The 20,640-nt window shown below is 35.0% G+C and overlaps 1 protein-coding gene across 4 annotated transcripts in view; it reads right to left on the bottom strand.

Annotated features, from left to right (window-relative positions):
• Pgant9 (polypeptide N-acetylgalactosaminyltransferase 9) overlaps nt 1-20,640 on the bottom strand; it is a 498,492-nt gene that overhangs the window by 157,258 nt on the left and 320,594 nt on the right. For all 4 annotated transcript variants that reach the window (XM_076428489.1, XM_076428492.1, XM_076428491.1 and 1 more), the window contains one exon: nt 20,350-20,548. In XM_076428489.1, coding sequence (XP_076284604.1) covers nt 20,350-20,548 — 199 coding nt within the window. The remainder of the gene's footprint in view (nt 1-20,349; nt 20,549-20,640) is intronic.

The raw sequence follows: 20,640 nt of genomic DNA, 5'->3' as shown, positions 1-20,640 counted from the left end.
TTCATCGAAATCGGTTGATGCGGAAAAAAGCGACAGGCATTGAAAGATGTAAGGATCTGTAGTTATAGGCCGAAAATCGTGAAAATCTGCAATTTTTACCATCTTCAAACGTTTGTAGCTCATTGCAACGTCGACCGATTTTGACGAAATTTTCAGAATATGTTCCATTCACAAAGATCTACAAAACGTATTCTTTAAATTTTCGATATAGGCCCACATAAAATAGTTGTAAAATGCAACTTTTACTATTTTCTCTACAATTCCGACCAATTGCAATTTTCGAAAAAAATTCTTTTCACATTCTGTAGTAAATACATTGCTCTAGCTTCCCAAAAAAGTTCAAATTAAGAGTGTCCGAATATTTGTGGGAGTCACTGTACATAAACTACAACTTTCACAGACTACAAAACTTTGAAGACAATATTTAATTACAACGTACCAAATCCTCTACTATTTTAAAAGTTTCATTCATTCAATTCCATCGTAAATACAAAAACCGTGGTTCTCCAAGAAAGAAAATTCAACCCATCTTTCAGGTAAAGTCAAAACACAAAGTTCTGTTAGAACGTGAAAACTGACCACCTTCCAAAATCGCCTGCCCTCTCGACCACCGAGCTGCACTGCAGAAAAAAAGAGCACGTCAACTTGCAGGCGACCCGGATAGATAGTCTGTAGCTGTAGGAGTACTGGGAGTGGAAGTAAACAGACCAGAACCGGCCAGATCCGCATCCAACGAGCCCCATTAATTTCACTGGGACGAAAAGTGGTGTGTTTAGGAGACGCGACGTCAAAAACCGAGCTGGGGTCTACCGGTTCTCGCGTCAACACCGTATAAATACTTTCTCTCGCACGGTCCACTCTGTCGCAGGTGTCTTTACAGCTCCGGAACACGTTAGTGGCGCCAGGCTATTTCCAGGAGCACGGCAACACCTCGCAGGAAGGGACACCGGGTCCCGGAGGAAGCTGACTGCGCCACAATAGGACCCCACGAATGGATTCTCTAGCTAGCACAATGGGACGCACGGTGATCGTTATGCATTCGCGGCGCGATTTGGCTGGCACGCCAACTTATTTCTTCCGGCCACGAACTGTTCGAAAGCTTCCACTCGGGACGACGAGTCCTCTCTTCGCTCGGAAATTGCTCTAGCGTCTCGCGAACAAGTTTCCAACCGTCATTATGCCGTTTCGTAGCCCCGAATAAGCCCGCTCGTGTGTCGTTTCGTTCAATACCGGTCGGCCGTAACGCGCCCCTTTTGGATTAAGTGTTTAATTTTAATGCGGTTCTCTTGGAATATACAGCTACTGTGCTGGACAAAGTAATCAGATATTTTTCTAATTATTCTGTGCAGCACAATAATTTATTTCGTCTGGTGTTGTTCGAGTAATTTCGTTTTATAGGGTAAATGTAAACGCATGATACCGCAGTAATCGGTACAGTTACCCTATACAGTTATTCTGCTGGACAACTTAATTAGACATTTTCCTGACTATTTTATCCAGCACAATAATTTAGTTTTGTTCGAGTAATTTCGTTTTCCATTAAACCAGAATAAGAACAAGTTCTTCGCGATTTCCTTTCGTCGCATTTTCCACAAAGTTATAATTAAACTGAGTAAATTGTGGAAGAAACGTGAAAATAAAGAGTTACGTATTTTGTAGTTCAGCTTCTTGATGAATTAAAGTTTTTCGATAACAATGTTATTAACAACACGCGTTTCTGTGTAGTGTTTTATTGCGAGTCGGGTTAATGCTCATCCTTAACAAAAAGAAGAAGAAACATAAAAATAAAATGTTAGCTTGTTGATGAATTACATTTTTCAATAGCAATATTGTTAACAATACGCGTTTCTAGGTAGTGTTTTATTGCATCACGTTTTTCGTGCGAATGGGCGATTATGAAAACGCGAATGTCAATTGCAGTGCAAATAATTCTGGTACTAATAAGAGAACTACATTTCATTAAATTGCACATAACGTAATTTATTCCGTCTACAGATTGAATTAATTATGAAAAATAACGCGCGAAACTTCGATGAAATACAATCAATTGAAATCTACGAATAATTTCATTTCTACTGCTATCATACGAAATGATTTTAATTATAATCTTTAATTAAATTACAATCAAGTTAATTAAATATCGATAGGATACAATTTCCCAAAATTTCAATAAACACGTTCCGATAGATATCTGTTTGCACATTTCCGTGATTCATGGTAAATTTATTTGCTCTGAATTTGTTCGTGATATTGTCAAGAAATAAATCACAATTATGTCATCATTGTTCAGACAATGTTTTTATTTGTTCTACCATTCTTTTTTGACACTGAGAAATTAAACCATTTTTGTAATAAGCCGAATCAAATAATTTTTGGAAATCAAATTATAAGGTACTTAAAAAATTGGGATTGAAAATACAAATAAAAGTTATGAATTCCATATTTCTCATGATTTTGTAATCTGAAAATTATAAAATTAATTTACGAATTAATTTAGAATTAATTTACGAGCATGTTACGGAAATAGTAATCAGTCTTGAAAAAAGATTAATTGACCATTCTATTCTGTGTAAATATTTCTTCACACTAAACAATGCTATTTTCAAGATATCGATTGAAGGCATTTTAAATATCCAGGTTGTCTCGTAACATTTCAAATTGCTCACGACTAAATGAATCTTTAATCTCATTTCAGCTCCATGTATTTTCTATTGTATCAAACGTTTCAGCACAATGTTATCAGAAACACAACGAAACTTGAAACGCCAAACTAGATCTGTCAAAGTTTTAATTCACCCGAAACCGAATATGTTTTATCAAGAATCTCCGGGAACTTCTGCAAACAGCTTGACTGCAGTACTGAAACGTTACAGCTTCACCGAAATCCCGCCAAATATAGTCGAGACACTAATATGATTGCAAGTTCGAGAAATTCAATAACTGTAACATAGTTACGCTGCAACAGAAAGTCTAATTCGAGGAACATTTAATCCTGAAACTTTTAAAGCCTCCCTGTCGAGCTCGATGAACTCTTGGATGACGATATACATATTATTCGACATCTCGGTCAGTTGAATTTTTACGTCGAACCGCCGCACAGTGGGCCAAAACGAAGAAATCTGTGCCAAAATCAAAGAACTTTCGATAGAAATATGTGCTTTTTAAGTAAGTCAATAACTGGTATTTCGTGGTCATGATGATTCTTATACATATAGTACCTTAAGATCTTCGTTTAGATCAGCTCCATTAGATAAAAACAGTATAACCATTTCTATATCTTGCTTTACAATAGCATCATCTAGTGGCGTTCTTCCGTAATCATCTTTAGCATTAACATTAGCTCCGTGCTCTATCAATAGCTTGGCCCTTTCCACTAATAAAAGCAAATAAAATAATTTTGTTTAAAAAAATGGTTTCAACAAAAGTTGAACAGTGTTCCGACATCTACAAACTTCGATATATGAAATTTCGAAAATATGTTTTTCACAACAATTAATCAAGGTCACTTTGATTTTTTAAATGTTAAAATGTATTTTTTATTTCATAATGTTGTAGCTGATCTTAAGATGAATTCAACGATATATAATATTATGACCTTGAGACCATAAATAACGTTGCAATAATTTTGGCCAGCTTTTCGGGTCAAATACTCCACTGTGGCGCCGCGCCGTGCAATTTTAATTCACACAGACGACGAAGAGGTCGCCAAGAATTTCATTACAGTCCTCGTTCTGCCAGGAAAAAATGATTCTGTGATACCTGGCAGTCAATGCTCAAGGTACCATCTCGTTTGATAACGTTCTGTTTGAGTTCATCGTGGTGTGTGTCTTGATTGGAAACCGGGTCGAAATTGCTCTTCGCAAATAATTCCGTGGCACGAGCTAGCGGGCAACGGGCTGCTTTATTTAGAGTCATCTTGTTTGGATTTTCGTTCACGGTCCACGAAAGGGCCCGTGTTTCATCTTACTGCCTTCGGTTCGCTACGTTGTTACCCTGCGAAACTACATCCCAGTGTTCCTTGCGCGAGCCGTGTTGTCAGGAAAATACCGAACTTTCGAGATCGACGAGATTTACCTCTCTTTAATTAATAGACTGCGGGTTTTAGGCATATACGACAAAAATGAAGAGACGAGAAAACTGTGAAGATATTAAACAAATTTAAGAATGACGTTACATTATTTTCGACTTATTAAAATTCTCAAAAGCATACATTTTTAATGTTCCGTGTTCAATCGGTTACTTGGCGAATACATCCCCTTGTTGTAAATTCAATTTTTATTTCCTGTGCTTAATTTCTCCTTCAAATATCTGATTCCGTTCGACTTTGTATCGATTCGACGTATAAAGACGTCTTAGATACGTCATGTGATTCTTATGACTATTTTATACATTGAAGAAAAATATTGTTTATAAATATATATATAATTTATAAATATTGTTCAAAAATTTTTTCATTGTCAAACTTATACAAATGATAAATTATTTCTCGTGCCATTCTACACATTGATGAAGAATATTACCATCAACGTGATTATCATCCCAGGAACTGTATTAAATTTATTAGATGATGTATTTAATTAAACAAATTAACTTATTGAACTTTTATTAACACATTGAATTAACACATCTATGAGCACAAAGAAAAACACGTATATTCTATTTAAATATCACACGTCAATTGAGAAACATTCAGGCTAGAAATTGAACGATATAACGAACAAATAAATAACGGGTTTATAAATAAACTGAACTATACAAATATTAAATCGATCGTTCCTTGAGTGAAACAATAGATTCATTTTGACATATTTCAACAAAATTTTTACGAAAATTCATTGTTAAATCTACACAAACGATAGATTAAGAAATGTATTTTTGTTACACTGAATTTCATTTAATTTGTACATGAAGAAATTAATGACTGAAACAAAATGTCAAGTAAATGGCTCAAAATGAAAACTTAAAATTTATTGTCACGAAATGAATGCGATTAAATATTAATTTATTGATTATGAAATTTACTAGATTGTAGCAAGGTGTGAGCTTCATTATCAAGTCTGTAACAATTGCTATTAACGTCAGTCGCTTCTACGAAAGAAATGGATGGAACATGTTTGAATAAAATTTCTCGTGGCTGAGGGGCTGAATTCTAAAAAGTGTTGACTGAAGGGCTTGCAAAAATCGGTGAGAATTGCAACATTCGGTGATCGTGAATAGGAAGAGACGCGTTTTCGTCGTCAGCGATATATTAAATGATAGGCGGTCAGGAGAACGAGTTTCAATCTATCGTTCCGCATACGAAAGCGATTTGGCCTCTCCGCCAACTTATTTCTTCCGGCCGCCGCGACTGAGTTCTCGTCGAGTGAAAGCGCTCCCATCCGAGGAGGGTACCAGTCAAAATTGCTTTTCTATTTTGCGAGTAACTCATTACAGCGGCAATACGCAATTCCAGTTTCGCTCGAGCTGCGTCGGCCAAAGGCATACCATTCGGAAAAGGGGTATTAACTTCGCGTGTTCATCGAATAGAACGATGCCTCAAAGTATTGAGATGCTGACGAAGTATTTTAATCAAAGTCGATGCTGAAAGCAGCCAATTTTATACGGTATTGCTGGTATTCTGTTAACCTGTGCACCGATAAATAATTCAATCTCGAAAATATCTGGATAGTTCAGTGTAGCTAACATTTTTCGACGTTTGTTAAACAAAATGCATTGTGAAGGGCTTACTGTTGCTTTTTAAATGTAATATTAGTCATATCAATACGATCTTGTAATTAATGCATTTTATTGGACATGTGTATACAGTGTAGAATTTGTGATCAGTTTTTAATGAAGAATTAATAAACACGTTTCAAAGTAATGTAGCGTGTCTCATTGTTTTTCGTTGTTTGTTAAATAAAATGAATTAGCTATAGCGTCTTAAATTTATGTTTGAAAATAATGTTAATATTATACATGCAATTTTACAATAAATATATGGTCTGTAAGATATCCACTGTGTTAAAAATGCGAAATCATTGACACGTTTTCGTTGAATATTATTGTACTGCGTTATTTGGTTAATAAATCTGTTTTCGTTTCTCTTGTTCGTGGTATAAATTTTATATTTAAGTCATCTTGAACGAGCAACAATGCTCTACGTTTATCGTTCTGCCAATCAAATTGTTGTATCAACCAATTAGAACCAGGGATCAAAAATAACAGTTATTCTAAATTTTCTAAACTCTAAAATTCTAAAAATCTAAAATTATATATATCTACGACAAAAATCATTAGTAAAAAGTTGATTATTATTGAAATTTAAGATAAATCACAGATAAATGAGACAAAAGCCCAAGACCTTAGATAAACATATTTCATTCGTTGTCATCGACACTCGAATAGTTTTTCTTCGAATGCAGCTAATTTGGCGGAGACGGTGGCAGGAAGAGGGGCAGGTCGTGGCAATTGTACGCAAACTAAATAAACTCGGGTCGACTGGTAATTGAAAAATATTGGCGACCCAGCATTGGCCCGCGTACGCGAAACGGAAGTCGAGCCGGTCAGCTCCCCGACCCGGGCGCATACTTTTTCATTACCGTTCCTGCGTTTCCACCTACTCCGCTCCTCCGCGTCTAGTCGGGACTAAATTAACGGCGCGCAGTTGCTTGTTCCCAGAACAAAGGGAGGATCTCGAATCGTGGACCCGAGAAAGATGGGAATAAATAATGGAGTAGGTTATTCGACCCGAGGGCCGCAGACCCTACGCACGGATCATCATCGAAGGATTTTGTGACGCGTATTTGGCTCAAGAAGTCGGAAAAAAGTCGTTTTCAAAATTCTACGTAAGTCTTCAGTATTGTATTTTTTATTCGTACACCATGTGAAGTACCCAAGTTCATCAACTTCGATTTTATGCATTTATGACAATAGTGGGTGTAATTTCAAACAACAAAGAGATTACAAGAATCTAAGAGTATCAATACATTTCTTAGGGTGGATTTATAGTGAAAAAAAGAAAAACAAAGAAGAATTTGTATGTTGGTTTCTTTTCACCGCGCCGCTATTATCGATATTCTCGCAGCTCCACTATAAATAAATCCACCCTTACAACTTAACACGTTAGCTACCAGCATTTGTTTCGTTGCTTACCTTCCTTGTTCGAAAGTTTTATTAAATGCAACGTACCCAATTTTGAATTATTAAAACAGTTTAGCAGAAGGAAGTCACAGATTCTCTGACAATTATGCATTCTACTATGACTTTAAACAACGAAGTGCGTAATATTAATTTTTGACTGTTTTTAAGTGAACTGTCTGATTATGGATGTCACATATTTGTGGCGATGGTAGCGAACATGTTAATAAAACCACTAAAAAGAGAAATAAATGCCTACTTGGTTCCTATGTCTTACAATTAATGCATAAAATTCTAATTTTGCAGAAAGATTCGCAGTCTAATTATGATGTATGTTGTATGAAGTATGTTCTCGTTTTGTAGACAGTTGCTGTCATGATTTCATAAGGTACAAACCTCCGTCGTAGTGTGTATTGATTTTAATCATCGTTGTTAATCGTTTTCGTGTTAAATAATGTAAAAATCAAATCCTTGTCACTGGACTGCGGATTATTATGCAGAATAAAAATCTCGTGGACTGATTGCAACAAAGAGGAGACAAATAAAAATTGATTTCGATTCCTAATCATTTGAATAAGTTGAAAATGATTATTATGATATATTCTCAACATCAAACATACCGACCTCTAAGAGCGATTAAAAGGTTTTAGCTTATAAAAATGACAATGCTCTATTTATCTAGATCTCGTGTAATCTTAATTACAATATGTGCTTGAATGAAAAAATTGATCGAATCAATTTCCATGTATGGAACTTCATAATTTCAATAATCTATATAATAAAAATCCGATTTGGCTAATTTTTTTTTTTAAATGTTCGTTGTAGTCCGAATCAGGTTTTTAGATTTTAAAAAATTGGAAAAGTTGCCCGAAAATATGAAAATTCGGGAAAAACTAAACGAAGCGAGCGAGCAACACAACTCCCCTCTAGTTATACAATGAAAAGTATAAAATTGCTCATTTCACCGGCAGTGGTAGACTTAGTGTTGAATATTTCACTGTTTCAAGTTTCGACTACTAATTTTGTTATGAATGCATAAAAACCGCAGTTATCATTAAATTATGAAAATCTTTCGAGTTACACAGTACCAAACGAATGTATTCGCTACCCAACTAGAGGATCATGTAGTTTCTGTACCTTTCTCCCATGGACAACAGATTGCATCTAATTAAGAATTTTTACAGGAACCCGGGGCTAGTAACCCTCAAATGTTGCAACGAGAGATGCTTCCCGTTGCAGTTCCGCGAACGAGAGCACAGAGGTCAGTAAGAAGGTAAAAATCTGTCTGACTCGGTTAACGAGGAGTTATGAACAGCGTGGTTGACTCGTCCGGCAATAATTTCACCACTCCTCAGAACGGTTTTTATTGTTCCTGTCGTAACGTGGACTCTTCTTTTACTCGCTCGCGTATTTCATGTTCTTAGAATGCTTGTTAGTATCGTTCAATGCGAAACACGGCTACATTCGCTCGTAACAACAGCTCGTTGCAGAACTTGTTTTTGCAATGAGGATGCTCGACAGCATCATTGGCAAAAGGAGTTCTTGTAATCGTTAAACAAGCAGATTTATGCGTATAATATGCGTGCGAATATTCGTGGATTAGAAGTTACTCTGTATCTCGAGTTTCATCAGTTATTTTTGTTAAAAAATTGAATGGCATGTGCGGCAAAAGGAATTGTTATAATATTATGTAATATTACCCAAGCTACTATCGTTCTATCACTTCCTCCAAGTGCCCCTATAAAAAGTACGGTCCTGTACATAAATTGTCCTACTAAAATCAATATCAAAAAAGAGTTAGTTTAGCTCTGGTTCGAGAATATTAAATAAAAGCGAAGAAGTTGACGAGCAAATTCATTCGGAAAAGAAGGAAAAGCATGTAGAATATTATGTATTCGTTGAAAAAACCGTTAGTTTAGCTCTGATTCAAGTATTTTATAAAATAACTGCTCTTTCAACAAATACATAATATTCTACATGCTTCTCCTTCATTTCCGAATGAATTTGTTCGTCAACTTCTCCGTTTATCCATTTAAATAAGTTTGTAACTTGAAACGAAAGTCACCTAGCGTATATTCGAGAATATCTCCTGGCTCTTCAATGAAAACAAGAATTAAGTAGAACTTTACTTATTCAATTAAATAACTTCACGGACGGGAAACTGAATCGAAAGCGCATTGAATATTCATCAATGTTTTTCTGCTATTGCATTTCGGATACCCCGGGGTATAGTAAATGCATAAAATCAATAATGGAATTTCGTAATATCCTTTTTCGGCTAAAAAAAAAAAACGAATATTGTGACTTTCAATATTCTGAAATTATTGGAATAATGAATCGACGCGTCTGGTAATATTTTGTGCTTCCAGAGGGAAAACAGATTTCAAGCCTAGCACTCGTCGCGAAAGAAACTAATTCTGTGAAAGCCTCTCAAGGAGCTCCGCCAACTTACCTACTATCATTTATGATCGCGTTAATTAACAAAACTTTCCGCGGAAAGTTTCTTATTAAATTGGCCACGGTTTTGGAGGTAATTATTTCGCGATACAATTTTAATTAAACGCCCAAGAGCTCTCGTCGGGAAACATGTGCACTCTGTTTCTAATCACGATATGCAATTTGTTCGTTCGAAAAGTTGCGTCTCGATTTAGCAGTATGGTCGGTCAAGGAATGTCAAGTATGAAATTAGAACTGGTTCTCTAATCAGGGACCAAAGATAACAGTTATTCTAAAATTTTCTACGATAATAATCATTAATAAAAAGATGATTAGTATTGAAATTTAAGATAATGTAGGTAGACAAAATATAAAGAAAAAAATTTGAAGAACAAAATGATTAAAAAATATCGATTTTTATACTTTTTGGTTACAAATAACAGTTATTAGTGTCCAAAAAATTGGGTCCTCCTTGTTACGGATAGAAATACATTTATACAGTCGGTCACGAAAATATTCAGACACCACTATAGTTTTGACTATTATAGTCCGTACTTCATAAATTTATGAAATAAGAACTAAAAGAAGTTTCACGTATGTTACTATGCAGTGTGTAGTTAACATAAACATAAGAGATATTTATTTACGATAAGTGATTACATAAATAATAAAAGAAAAATGGAAAATGCGCTCATTTTCATATCACGAAAAGATTCGTGATCTCAGACGAGTCGTCAGACCATAAGAACAACACGAAATCTGTTTGTTTGTCACATTAAATTTTGATTGTAGCAATTAATTTTACGAATAAAACATTCATGAAATAATTGATCGTCTGCCATTTGAAAGTTGCACTATTAATAATAACTATTACAAATTTTCTTCATCCGTAACTGTTACGAACGATCGAAATGAATTTCTCTCATTGATAACTGTTACGAACGATCGAAATAAATTTATTGCATCGAATAACTGTTATTGGCAATCGAAATAAATTTCTCTCATCGAATAACTGTTATTATTATTATTATTATTTATTATGAACGGACCGAGGTCCATTTACACAAATGTTTACAATAGAACAAAGACTTAACATAAATTACTAAGAAAGGACATGCATAAAAAGAAAAAAAAACTATTTGAACTATTAATCCTGCGTAATTTCTTTTTGAATGTTTGTAACGACCCATTAAAATAGTCAATACTATGTATGTATAGAGTGTTGGAGTTCGCAATAATTCGATTTATAGGATTTATTAATCCATATGTGGATTTGCATTTAAGTGTTTGAAAACCTGCTCGAGATCTGAGCGATCGAAATAAATTTCTCTCAACGATAACATTTACCGACAAGAGAACAAATTTTCGGTTACTTATAATCCTTGTTTGTAACAAATACGATTTTAGTCGAAGAAATACTTGTTATTCTTGACTTTTTTTCTGTTTTGTTATAACAACTATGGCCCCTGGTTCTAATTTTACATCGACTCAACGTTCGTGGATCACAATGCGACAGGAACTTCTCGGATGCATAGTCGCATTTTACTCGCTTCGCGAATCACAGTGGCACAATGGCAGAAAAAGGTATTCATACAGCGCTGACTTTTACTTTCAACTGTCAATACTGTTTCTGACGTAAGGCTGCGCGCGGAATTGGCAGTGTCACGTCGTTTCGCAAGTATTGTTATCGATATACACGGCTGCTCAAGAAGATTTGATAACTGGACCGCGGATTTCATGAATTTATGCTGATAATGGTGAATTAAATCTGATACACAATAGGAAGAGATATGAAACGGTGCCTGTTGTTGTAAATAATTAAAGTGGGACATTTTTATTTTGCATAAAGGGAAGCTCAACGGTTTCTAATTGCTAGACAGCGGATTTTATGCATTTATGACAAAAATGAAATATTATTTTCAACCTATTAAACATATCAACAAAGAAAATAAATTTTTATATGACTTCAGTTTGTTGCAATTCAGGTACAAAATTTTTATTTTGCATAAAAGGAAGCTCAACGGTTTCTAATTGCTAGACAGCGGATTTTATGCATTTATGACAAAAATGAAATATTATTTTCAACCTATTAAACATATCCACAAAGAAAATAAATTTCTATATGACTTCAGTTTGTTGCAATTCAGGTACAAAATTTTTATTTTGCATAAAGGGAAGCTCAACGGTTTCTAATTACTAGACAGCGGATTTTATGCATTTATGACAAAAATGAAATATTATTTTCAACCTACTAAACATATCAACAAAGAAAATAAATTTTTATATGACTTCAGTTTGTTGCAATTCAGGTACAAAATTTTTATTTTGCATAAAAGGAAGCTCAACGGTTTCTAATTGCTAGACAGCGGATTTTATGCATTTATGACAAAAATGAAATATTATTTTCAACCTATTAAACATATCAATAAAGAAAATAAATTTTTATATGACTTCAGTTTGTTGCAATTCAGGTACAAAATTTTTATTTCCAGTGCAAAATATGTAATTACATTTATAGAGCTTCATAGTAATTGTTCCTTTGTTATTCTCCGACTTACACGTTACAGCGATCTAGCAAAAGTAACTAAGGCTGTCTGCGACAATTTCAACGCTGGTCAGGTAATACAGCTTTAAGAAATCATAAGCCGAGTTTCTTATGCAGCTTGCACCTCACGTGCGACCGAATGTTGTCCAGACAATTTATTATTGAAACGATCATGTCCGAGGATCCGAGGACAACGCGCATAAAATTCTGCACGAGATTTCCCCATTCGGTTTACGTCGCCACTGATATGTTACAGAGGAGGTTGTCCTTTTCTTTTCTTATCATGTTGCACTTGTGCCGATGAACAACATTAAATGTGCACATTATGAAACGAATTTTTCTACAACTAATATTACTCACCCGGTAAATGATTGAATATTTTGTGAATAATACAACATCATTTTTAAATTATTATAAATATGGCTTTATAGATACAAACTTCATAAACTTTTTAAACACGTTGACTATTGATTTTTCGTTTGCCAGAAATATTTTTGATCTTTATCATTTATTCCACAGGAAATTAAATAAAGGAAATGAAATCTTGAGATGACACGCTATTGACATTAGCCGCAAGATAGCAGATAATCATTCTTTAAAATGGCACATGTACGATTTAATTACATGATTATAAGATCAAGAATAAAGCTTTCAATTAGTACTTAAATAAAGTTTAAAGCTTTACCGAGAACCTAGTAAATCTAATTTACATGGCAAACTATTCAAGTTAATCTCCGGAAACTGCGAAGTTATATGAAGTTTTTAAAAGGTAAATTAAAATAAATCACGACGCTGCCATCTGCAGATTAAGAAAGTTAAATTCCTATTATTAAACTGTCTTTTTTTTACTAAAATTTTGTGCTATATTACTATTACGTCGAGTGCATTAAAACCATTAGAGTAATTTATTTAAATTCTTCGTTTAAAACAATAATTCCCATGAAATCCTATAATAGTATTCATATTGATTTAAATATTATTCTAATAATAATTAATTTTTAGACTACACAATTTTATGCATTAAGAGACGAAATAAATGTTTAATTCATTCTTTTTCTTTACAATCAATGCAAAAATATTTATTTTGAACAAAAGTGTGCAGTCAAAACTTTTGTCACATTAATTTTATTTGAAACAAGTCACGTAGTTATCAGTTTAGATAATATTTTTACCACCGTTTTGAAGGAACGCAAAAGTTTTTCTAATGGAAATAATTTCCTATTTGTTCTCGACGTTCGAAAATTTCTTTGACATCAATTTCAATTGCACATCAGTTCCCGGTGTAATCTAATCTTAATAGGCGCTGTAAATATGAGGGTAGATTTTCGAAACGCGTGCATTTTATTTAAACGGCCGAGTCTTAAGTTTGTTTTGCATAATTGAGGGGTTCCTTGAGGAGCAGCGATAAATTCGTGTCTCAGTAACGTGGCGAGGAATCGCCTGTGAACCGCCGGCGAACCGTGAAATCAATTAAACGATCTGTTACGGATAAACTTTCTCTTCCTGCAACTTAATGAATATGTCGGGGGGTCGGCCAGTTGAATATTCACGAATCATGGACGCCGTTGAAATAGGATCCATTAAGGTGAATTTGTTCATTAATCGACGCCCGGATTGAATTAATTTGCCTCGATGGCGATAAAAACGAAGTTCCTTCACGGTTTAACCACTTTCTTAACCGGTATATCGCGACTACAGCACCTTGCATTAAGTGCACGAATTAAATCATTGTTATTCCTCCATTTTGAAAATCAGTGTCGTCATTTCCTGTGCATTTTCTGCGTGTTACAGATACATCATTTTCATTCTAAAATTATCAATGCATTTCTGTCAATGCATTTATGTCAATGCATTTATATCAATGCATTTATATCAATGCATTTATATCAGTGCATTTATATCAATGCATTTATATCAGTGCATTTATGTCAATGAATTTATGTCAACGCATTATCTTCCTGTTATAGATAAATAATATTAATCATTCTAAAATTACCAACGAATTTTTTCAGCTTTTCGGGTATTTTAAAGAACGAGAATTTTTTAAATTGAGTGACATTAATTAATAAATTGATTCGTAGCCCTATCTCCGTGAATTTATTGACTATTTTAAACAATCATAATATTGGATTGTAACATCAATTCATTCGGTTGTAAATATAAATATGTTCTAATTTTAATTGTAAATGTACATAACTGTGATTGAAATAAACCCACATGCAGTTCGAAATAATTTAATGCTGGAGAATGAAAAACAATATGCTAATATAAACGATTTAGAAGACAGTACAAATTAAAATGGGATACATTTAAGTCAAAATCGGGCTCTATTTTTTTGTGCACTTCTGTGTACTAGACATAATATTCATAATACTCTTTCAGTGCAAGGTAGTGACGAAATTTGTAGTAGAGAAAGCATTACTGACAAGAGAACATATTCAGATGCGAAAATCCGATTTTGAAGAAACTTATGGTAGCTTATAGTTCTTTGAAAAATATTTGATACGTGTTTTTTTTTATCGGCAACCATTCAATTTGAAGGGGTGAAAACATCCCTCAAAGTTGGGGGTCAAAACCATATTTTTGAGATATCTCGGAAACCAGAGGTCGAAAAAATTTGAATTTTTTTTTAAATTGTGTGTTTTTCAATGGGATATTGTTTAAAATACTATATACGTTTATACTAAATGCTTATATTTTTCGATAAAACAAGCCAGAATTCCTTCCTACGCACGCCAGGTGCAAGACTATCTTCCATTATGCATAATTATGGTTAAATGGCAAAAAAAAGAAAATCCTGAAACAACAATAAATAAACAATAAATAACAATAAACAATATATAACAATAAATAAGAGAAACTGCAAAAAAAATCAAATTTCTAATATATTGTTTAAACAAAAAACTTTTGTTAAAATTTTCTTGCGTGACTACATTTCCCATTGAAAAACACACAATTTAAAAAAAAATTCAAATTTTTTTCGCCCTCTAGTTTCCGAGATATCTCAAAAAAATATGGTTTTGACCCCCAACTGTGAGAGGGCTGTTTTCACCCCTTCAAAGTGGATGGTTGCCGATAAAAGAAAACACGTATCAAATATTTTTCAAAGAACTATAAGCTCCCATAAGTTTCATCAAAATCGGATTTTCGCATCTGAATATGTTCCCTTGTGAGTCAAAGTCACCACAAAAAACTGCTGTACCATTATTCAAAATATTCTTTACATTATTAAATATGTTGGGATCTAAATAATTACTAAACATTTATGTATTGTATGAGGTTTAATATTCGCAAAATGAAAAAAACCATATACGATGGAATTATTCTAGGTCAGAGGAAGAGTTTAATTTCCGAGTTGAAATAGCCCGAGTGCAAAGGACTGAGTATGAATATATTTATATTATATTTAAGAACGAAAAAAAGATAGTAATTGGTCCCGCTAAAATCGCGATCCATCCTACTGTGTCGTCTCGGAAGGTTAAACAAGCAGTGCCTCGATTTTTCGGTAAAAACAGATTAGCTGCAAGCTGCGACCGTTTCGTTGACCAACAAACCGGGCCACAGGGCCGGCGCGTGACCGCCGATTGGCTCTATTTAGCGCCGCGGAAAGCCTGTAAATCGGTGCCACCTGTTCGAGGACACCTGCGCGTCGGTTTCACCCTTCACCCCTGTAGTTTAGATCGAACGACGTCGCGGTGTTCCCGCGCCAATGGACGCCCACGAACTTCGTCCCCCTACCCTTCTGTCTCCTGATAATGCTGGTTAATATCATGTAAATTGTAATTAATATTCATGGGGTTAATTCGCCGCCGGCTGCGAGCACCGGGCCGCAAGCCCGAAGTTTTACCGAGAATTTACGCACGCCGACGAACATATTTCGGAAAGGGGTGCCAGCCCCCGATCGTCGGCCAGATACCGCCGCGCACGGCCCTGGTTGCCGGCCCTGTTGTAAAATAAATCGTCGGCCTTAAGGCGACCGCCCGGAGATTTATTACGGAATTATGAAGAATGATCCAGCGATACGAGGCCCGGTCACCCTTCCGCGATAAATCGACCGTGGCTCTTGATATTTCACCCCCTCCCACCCCCGAAAACCTTCTTAGATATACCACTTTTCAACCCTTCCACCGTGTTTCCTGAATCTCACGTGACGCCGTTCGACCTCCCTGTTTGTCGATCAGAGACTCGATAGCAGAGAATGACGCTTTTATGTGCGCGACGGTGTTTCTTATATTGATGGGACCCACCCCTGCTCGAGGAATTCTGAAGGGGTTCGATTTACAAGCCTGTGTGTGTCTGGCAGACGGTATAAATTATTCTTATGATATTTTAGATCGTAGACCGATATCAACATTTCTTCGAATGAAATGAATTATTTTACCCCCCACCCTTAACGCCTCTCATTTTTTTATACAGTTCTGTTTTGAGAAACGGCCTCGTTTGTTTTGAGAATATAAAGTTTCTTTCTCCTCTTCTTCTTTTCTTAAATTATTCTTTCGACACAGGGTCACAGCGAGGGGGTAAGTCGTATTCTACCCCTTTGATATCGCTGCTCGGCCGACATCTTTATGGTCTTCTATAAATTTATGAGACTCATAAACTTCCGGCCCACTCAAGAATCATGTCAAGCCGAATGGGTCTCTCATCCTCAATACGTCGAAAGCCGTCCCGAGCTATCCTCTTATGCTTAATAATATAATTAATGCTTAATAAAAAAAATAGAAAATATTCCATGTAATCAGAATTTTGCATAAACATATGTATATTGTTTTAATTACGTGCAAGTAGCTCTAACAATTTGAGTATGTTTTTGTATAGATATCTTTTTTATTTTTACAAATTTTTGACTAGTTGGATGAATAAGGAACTAATTTTATTTCAATGCGCGAATAAATTAATTTGTTTGCGAAACGAATTCTTAAATATTGTTCGAGTCCGGCATTACCCCTACGTTTTCTTCTCGCGACTACAAGAAAAAATATGAATTTATTCTACGAAATATGAAAATATCAAAAATCGTGTCATTAGGAAGCGAAGAATATTATATCAAAATTGATTGTTTTGATGTAGTAGTCACGTCAATTTGCACAAGTAGCTTTAATATATCTTTTTTATTTTTACAAATTTGACCACTAAGATGAATAAGAAACTAATTTTGTTTCAACGCGCGAATAAATGAATATTCAAGTTTGCGAAACGAATTCTTAAATATTGTTTGAGTCCGGCATTACCCCTACGTTTTCTTCTCGCGACTACAAGAAAAAATATGAATTTATTCTACGAAATATGAAAATATCAAAAATCGTGTCATTAGGAAGCGAAGAATATTATATCAAAATTGATTGTTTTAATGTAGTAGTCACGCCAATTTGCACAAAGTAGCTTTAATATATCTTTTTTATTTTTACAAATTTGACCACTTAGATGAATAAGAAACTAATTTTGTTTCAATGCGCGAATAAATGAATATTTAAGTTTGCGAAACGAATTCTTAAATATTGTTTGAGTCCGGCATTACCCCTACATTTTCTTCTCGCGACTACAAGAAAAAATATGAATTTATTCTACGAAATATGAAAATATCAAAAATCGTGTCATTAGGAAGCGAAGAATATTATATCAAAATTGATTGTTTTGATGTAGTAGTCACGCCAATTTGCACAAAGTAGCTTTAATATATCTTTTTCATTTTTACAAATTTGACCACTAAGATGAATAAGAAACTAATTTTGTTTCAACGCGCGAATAAACGAATATTCAAGTTTGCGGAACGAATCCTTAAATAGTGTTTATAACCCAATATTTTAATTTAATTGTTATCATTGCTTAAGTGTCCGCCATTACCCCTACATTTTCTTGACTACACGAAGAGATATGAACTTATTGTACGAAATATTAAAATATGTCAGGACATTAGGAAGCGAAGAATGTTAAGGGCCAATTAGATCGTCGAACAATCACGCGTAACAGGGGGTTGCAGCGCGATAAATTAGTAGCGGGGCAAGCAATTTGTCCGGTTGCGCGCGGCATATCGCGCGCTTCGCCGCGGCCAGCTTGCGAAATTACTTTCTCCGTGTCAACGGGAAGTAATTCGGACAATTTGTTAACAAGAAGTTGCAATAACGCGCCATTGCTCCGGCGCCGAAGCGTATTAATGGCGCCCAGTTCGCCCCGTTCTGCTCCGTGTTCTATTCCGTTCCGTTTTCGATGGACTTCGCGGGCGAAACAGGCCTGGAAATATTCGCTTTATCGCGTTACATGGAAGAGGGAACCTTGAGAGATCCTTGAATATTTCATTCGGCTCGTTTCCTACGACCTGGCTTGGCCTCGGCCGTGCAAATCCACCGGTTCGCGAAACACGATGTTTGACATAACTCGAACTAAATCTACTGCCGGGTAATTTAATTAAATAATAACAAAGGAACGAGTTCAATTACGCGAGAAACGGTCGGGCCACGTTGGCCAGCTCCAAATTATCTCGTGTTTTATCGAGATCCCTTGCTAGCACGCAGCTCCCAACGGGATATGCGCGTTCATTTTAAGGTCCCTCCCCCGAAATGGAGAAAACGAACGCGCCGTTGGTTTACGTGCACAAATGAAAGAATAATACCGTGTTTGTGGAGTTACTGTAATTGGATCCTGCTCCGTTGGCTTGACTTTTGTAATGTTTTTCGTGTACCTTTTGTTGCATCGATTCCGACAACGAACGTACCGTTTCCTACTGCGGCCGGCTGTTCGTTCGTTCTTTTTCAAGAAGTCAAATACCCTTCGAAATGAAATAATATTCGCCATTGTTATTCGATGAGCTGAGCCAATTATAAACGAGCGGCTGGTCGAGAGAATATTTTTTGCTGCGATTGCATTGTTAACGTTGCGAACCAATGAACGAATGGTGCTGATATTTACAGGGTTTTATGGTACTTTGGTCTGAATAGTTCTCGTAAAAATATTTTATTTATTTGATTGGTTATCGGTTGTGATAAAGTGAGACAAGCTCTTCAAATTGGCCAGTTCGAAACATTTCATTTCTTTGAAACGTTCAGTTGCTACGACAATGGTATACCTAATTCAGAATTTACCGTTTCAAGGAAAATCAGCTTAAATGCTCTCCTCTCTCGAAAACTACCATTGTGTTATCCCATTGTTCTATCAAATGAGCGACACGTCGGCGAATTTGTTCAAAATTGTAACGAAAATCAGCGGTTATGATTTTGGTATATTCTTTCGTAAAAGAAAACAGTGTTACGTAACATTACTGTTAAGTATACACCAGCGGTGCAATAGCTTATAATTTTCATAATTGCCATTCAGATAATTGACTACAATTTTGATGATACGCTGGTCTATTTCAATTATTAAGCTACTCGACTTCTAGCGAGTAATTTCAAAGCTGTTTAAGTCGGTGTAATGTAAACTAGCCTAGGTAAAGTAGCTCTGAAAATACGATTTATAGAATAGAAGAATTAATAAACGTCTGATCAATCTACTTCAAAATAATATATACACACAATATACATATGTATATACATATAATAATATATATCAAATATAAACGAAAAATAAATATAAAATAATATATACATATATATGTATATAGGTATATAAATACGCGATTTATTGCCGAAAATCTTGAAAATCTGCAATTTTTACCGTCTTCAAACGTTTGTAACTCATTGCAACGTCGACCAATTTTGACGAAATTTTCAGAATATGTTTAATTGACACAAACGTATACAAAACGTATTTTTTAAATTATCAATATAGGCCCACATAAAAAAGTTAAAAATTCAACTTTTAGTATTTTTTTCAACAATTCCGATCAATTGCAATTTTTGAAAAAATTTCTTTTCACATCCTCTAGTAAACGAATTGCTCTAGCTTCCCAAAAAAGTTCAAATCGTATAGTACAATATTAAAAAAGTTATCGTCTTCTTTAGAGCGGTCTTAAACTTTCGTCCACTACTGTATACATAATATGTATATCAAAATAATATATGTATATGTATACATATATTTATATATCACATAATTATAATAATATATTTATATACCATATAATTATAATAATATATATAAGAATAAAATTAAAAATAATATAAAATAAATTATAAGAAACGTAAACAGGCAATTAGCTCGTCAGATTTATCGTCACGGTAAATATGCCGTGATCGATAAGAATACACGTGGCAACGTGCTTATCGATTTATGACGATGCAGACAGTAAAGGTGGTTTTGTATAAAGATTAACTCACCATGGATCACGAGGGTCGGGCAGCGTTCGATGAACAGAAATCAAGTCGCTGACGTACTGATTGAACGCGTTGTTCAACCATCCATCGTCGACGAGTTTTTTCGTTTCGGCAGTTAGGTTAGTTGGCAGAATTACTGGTCTCCCCATCTCACCCGGCGCGCTGGGGTCCTGCTCGCGAGGGGCGGCGAGTACTCCACCACCTGAGGCAACAATTAACAAAAGAAAGTGTTAGACAATCGATAAAAGAACAGCAAAAATAGGAAGAGTTACTTCAAGCTCAGTCTTGTTAAAA

The sequence above is a fragment of the Lasioglossum baleicum genome, chromosome 8 (genome assembly GCF_051020765.1).
Source record: "Lasioglossum baleicum chromosome 8, iyLasBale1, whole genome shotgun sequence".
NCBI classification, from domain to species: Eukaryota; Metazoa; Arthropoda; class Insecta; order Hymenoptera; family Halictidae; genus Lasioglossum; species Lasioglossum baleicum.
The sequence above is the reverse complement of the archived record's forward strand: the minus strand, read 5'-3'. Positions and strand labels throughout refer to the sequence as shown.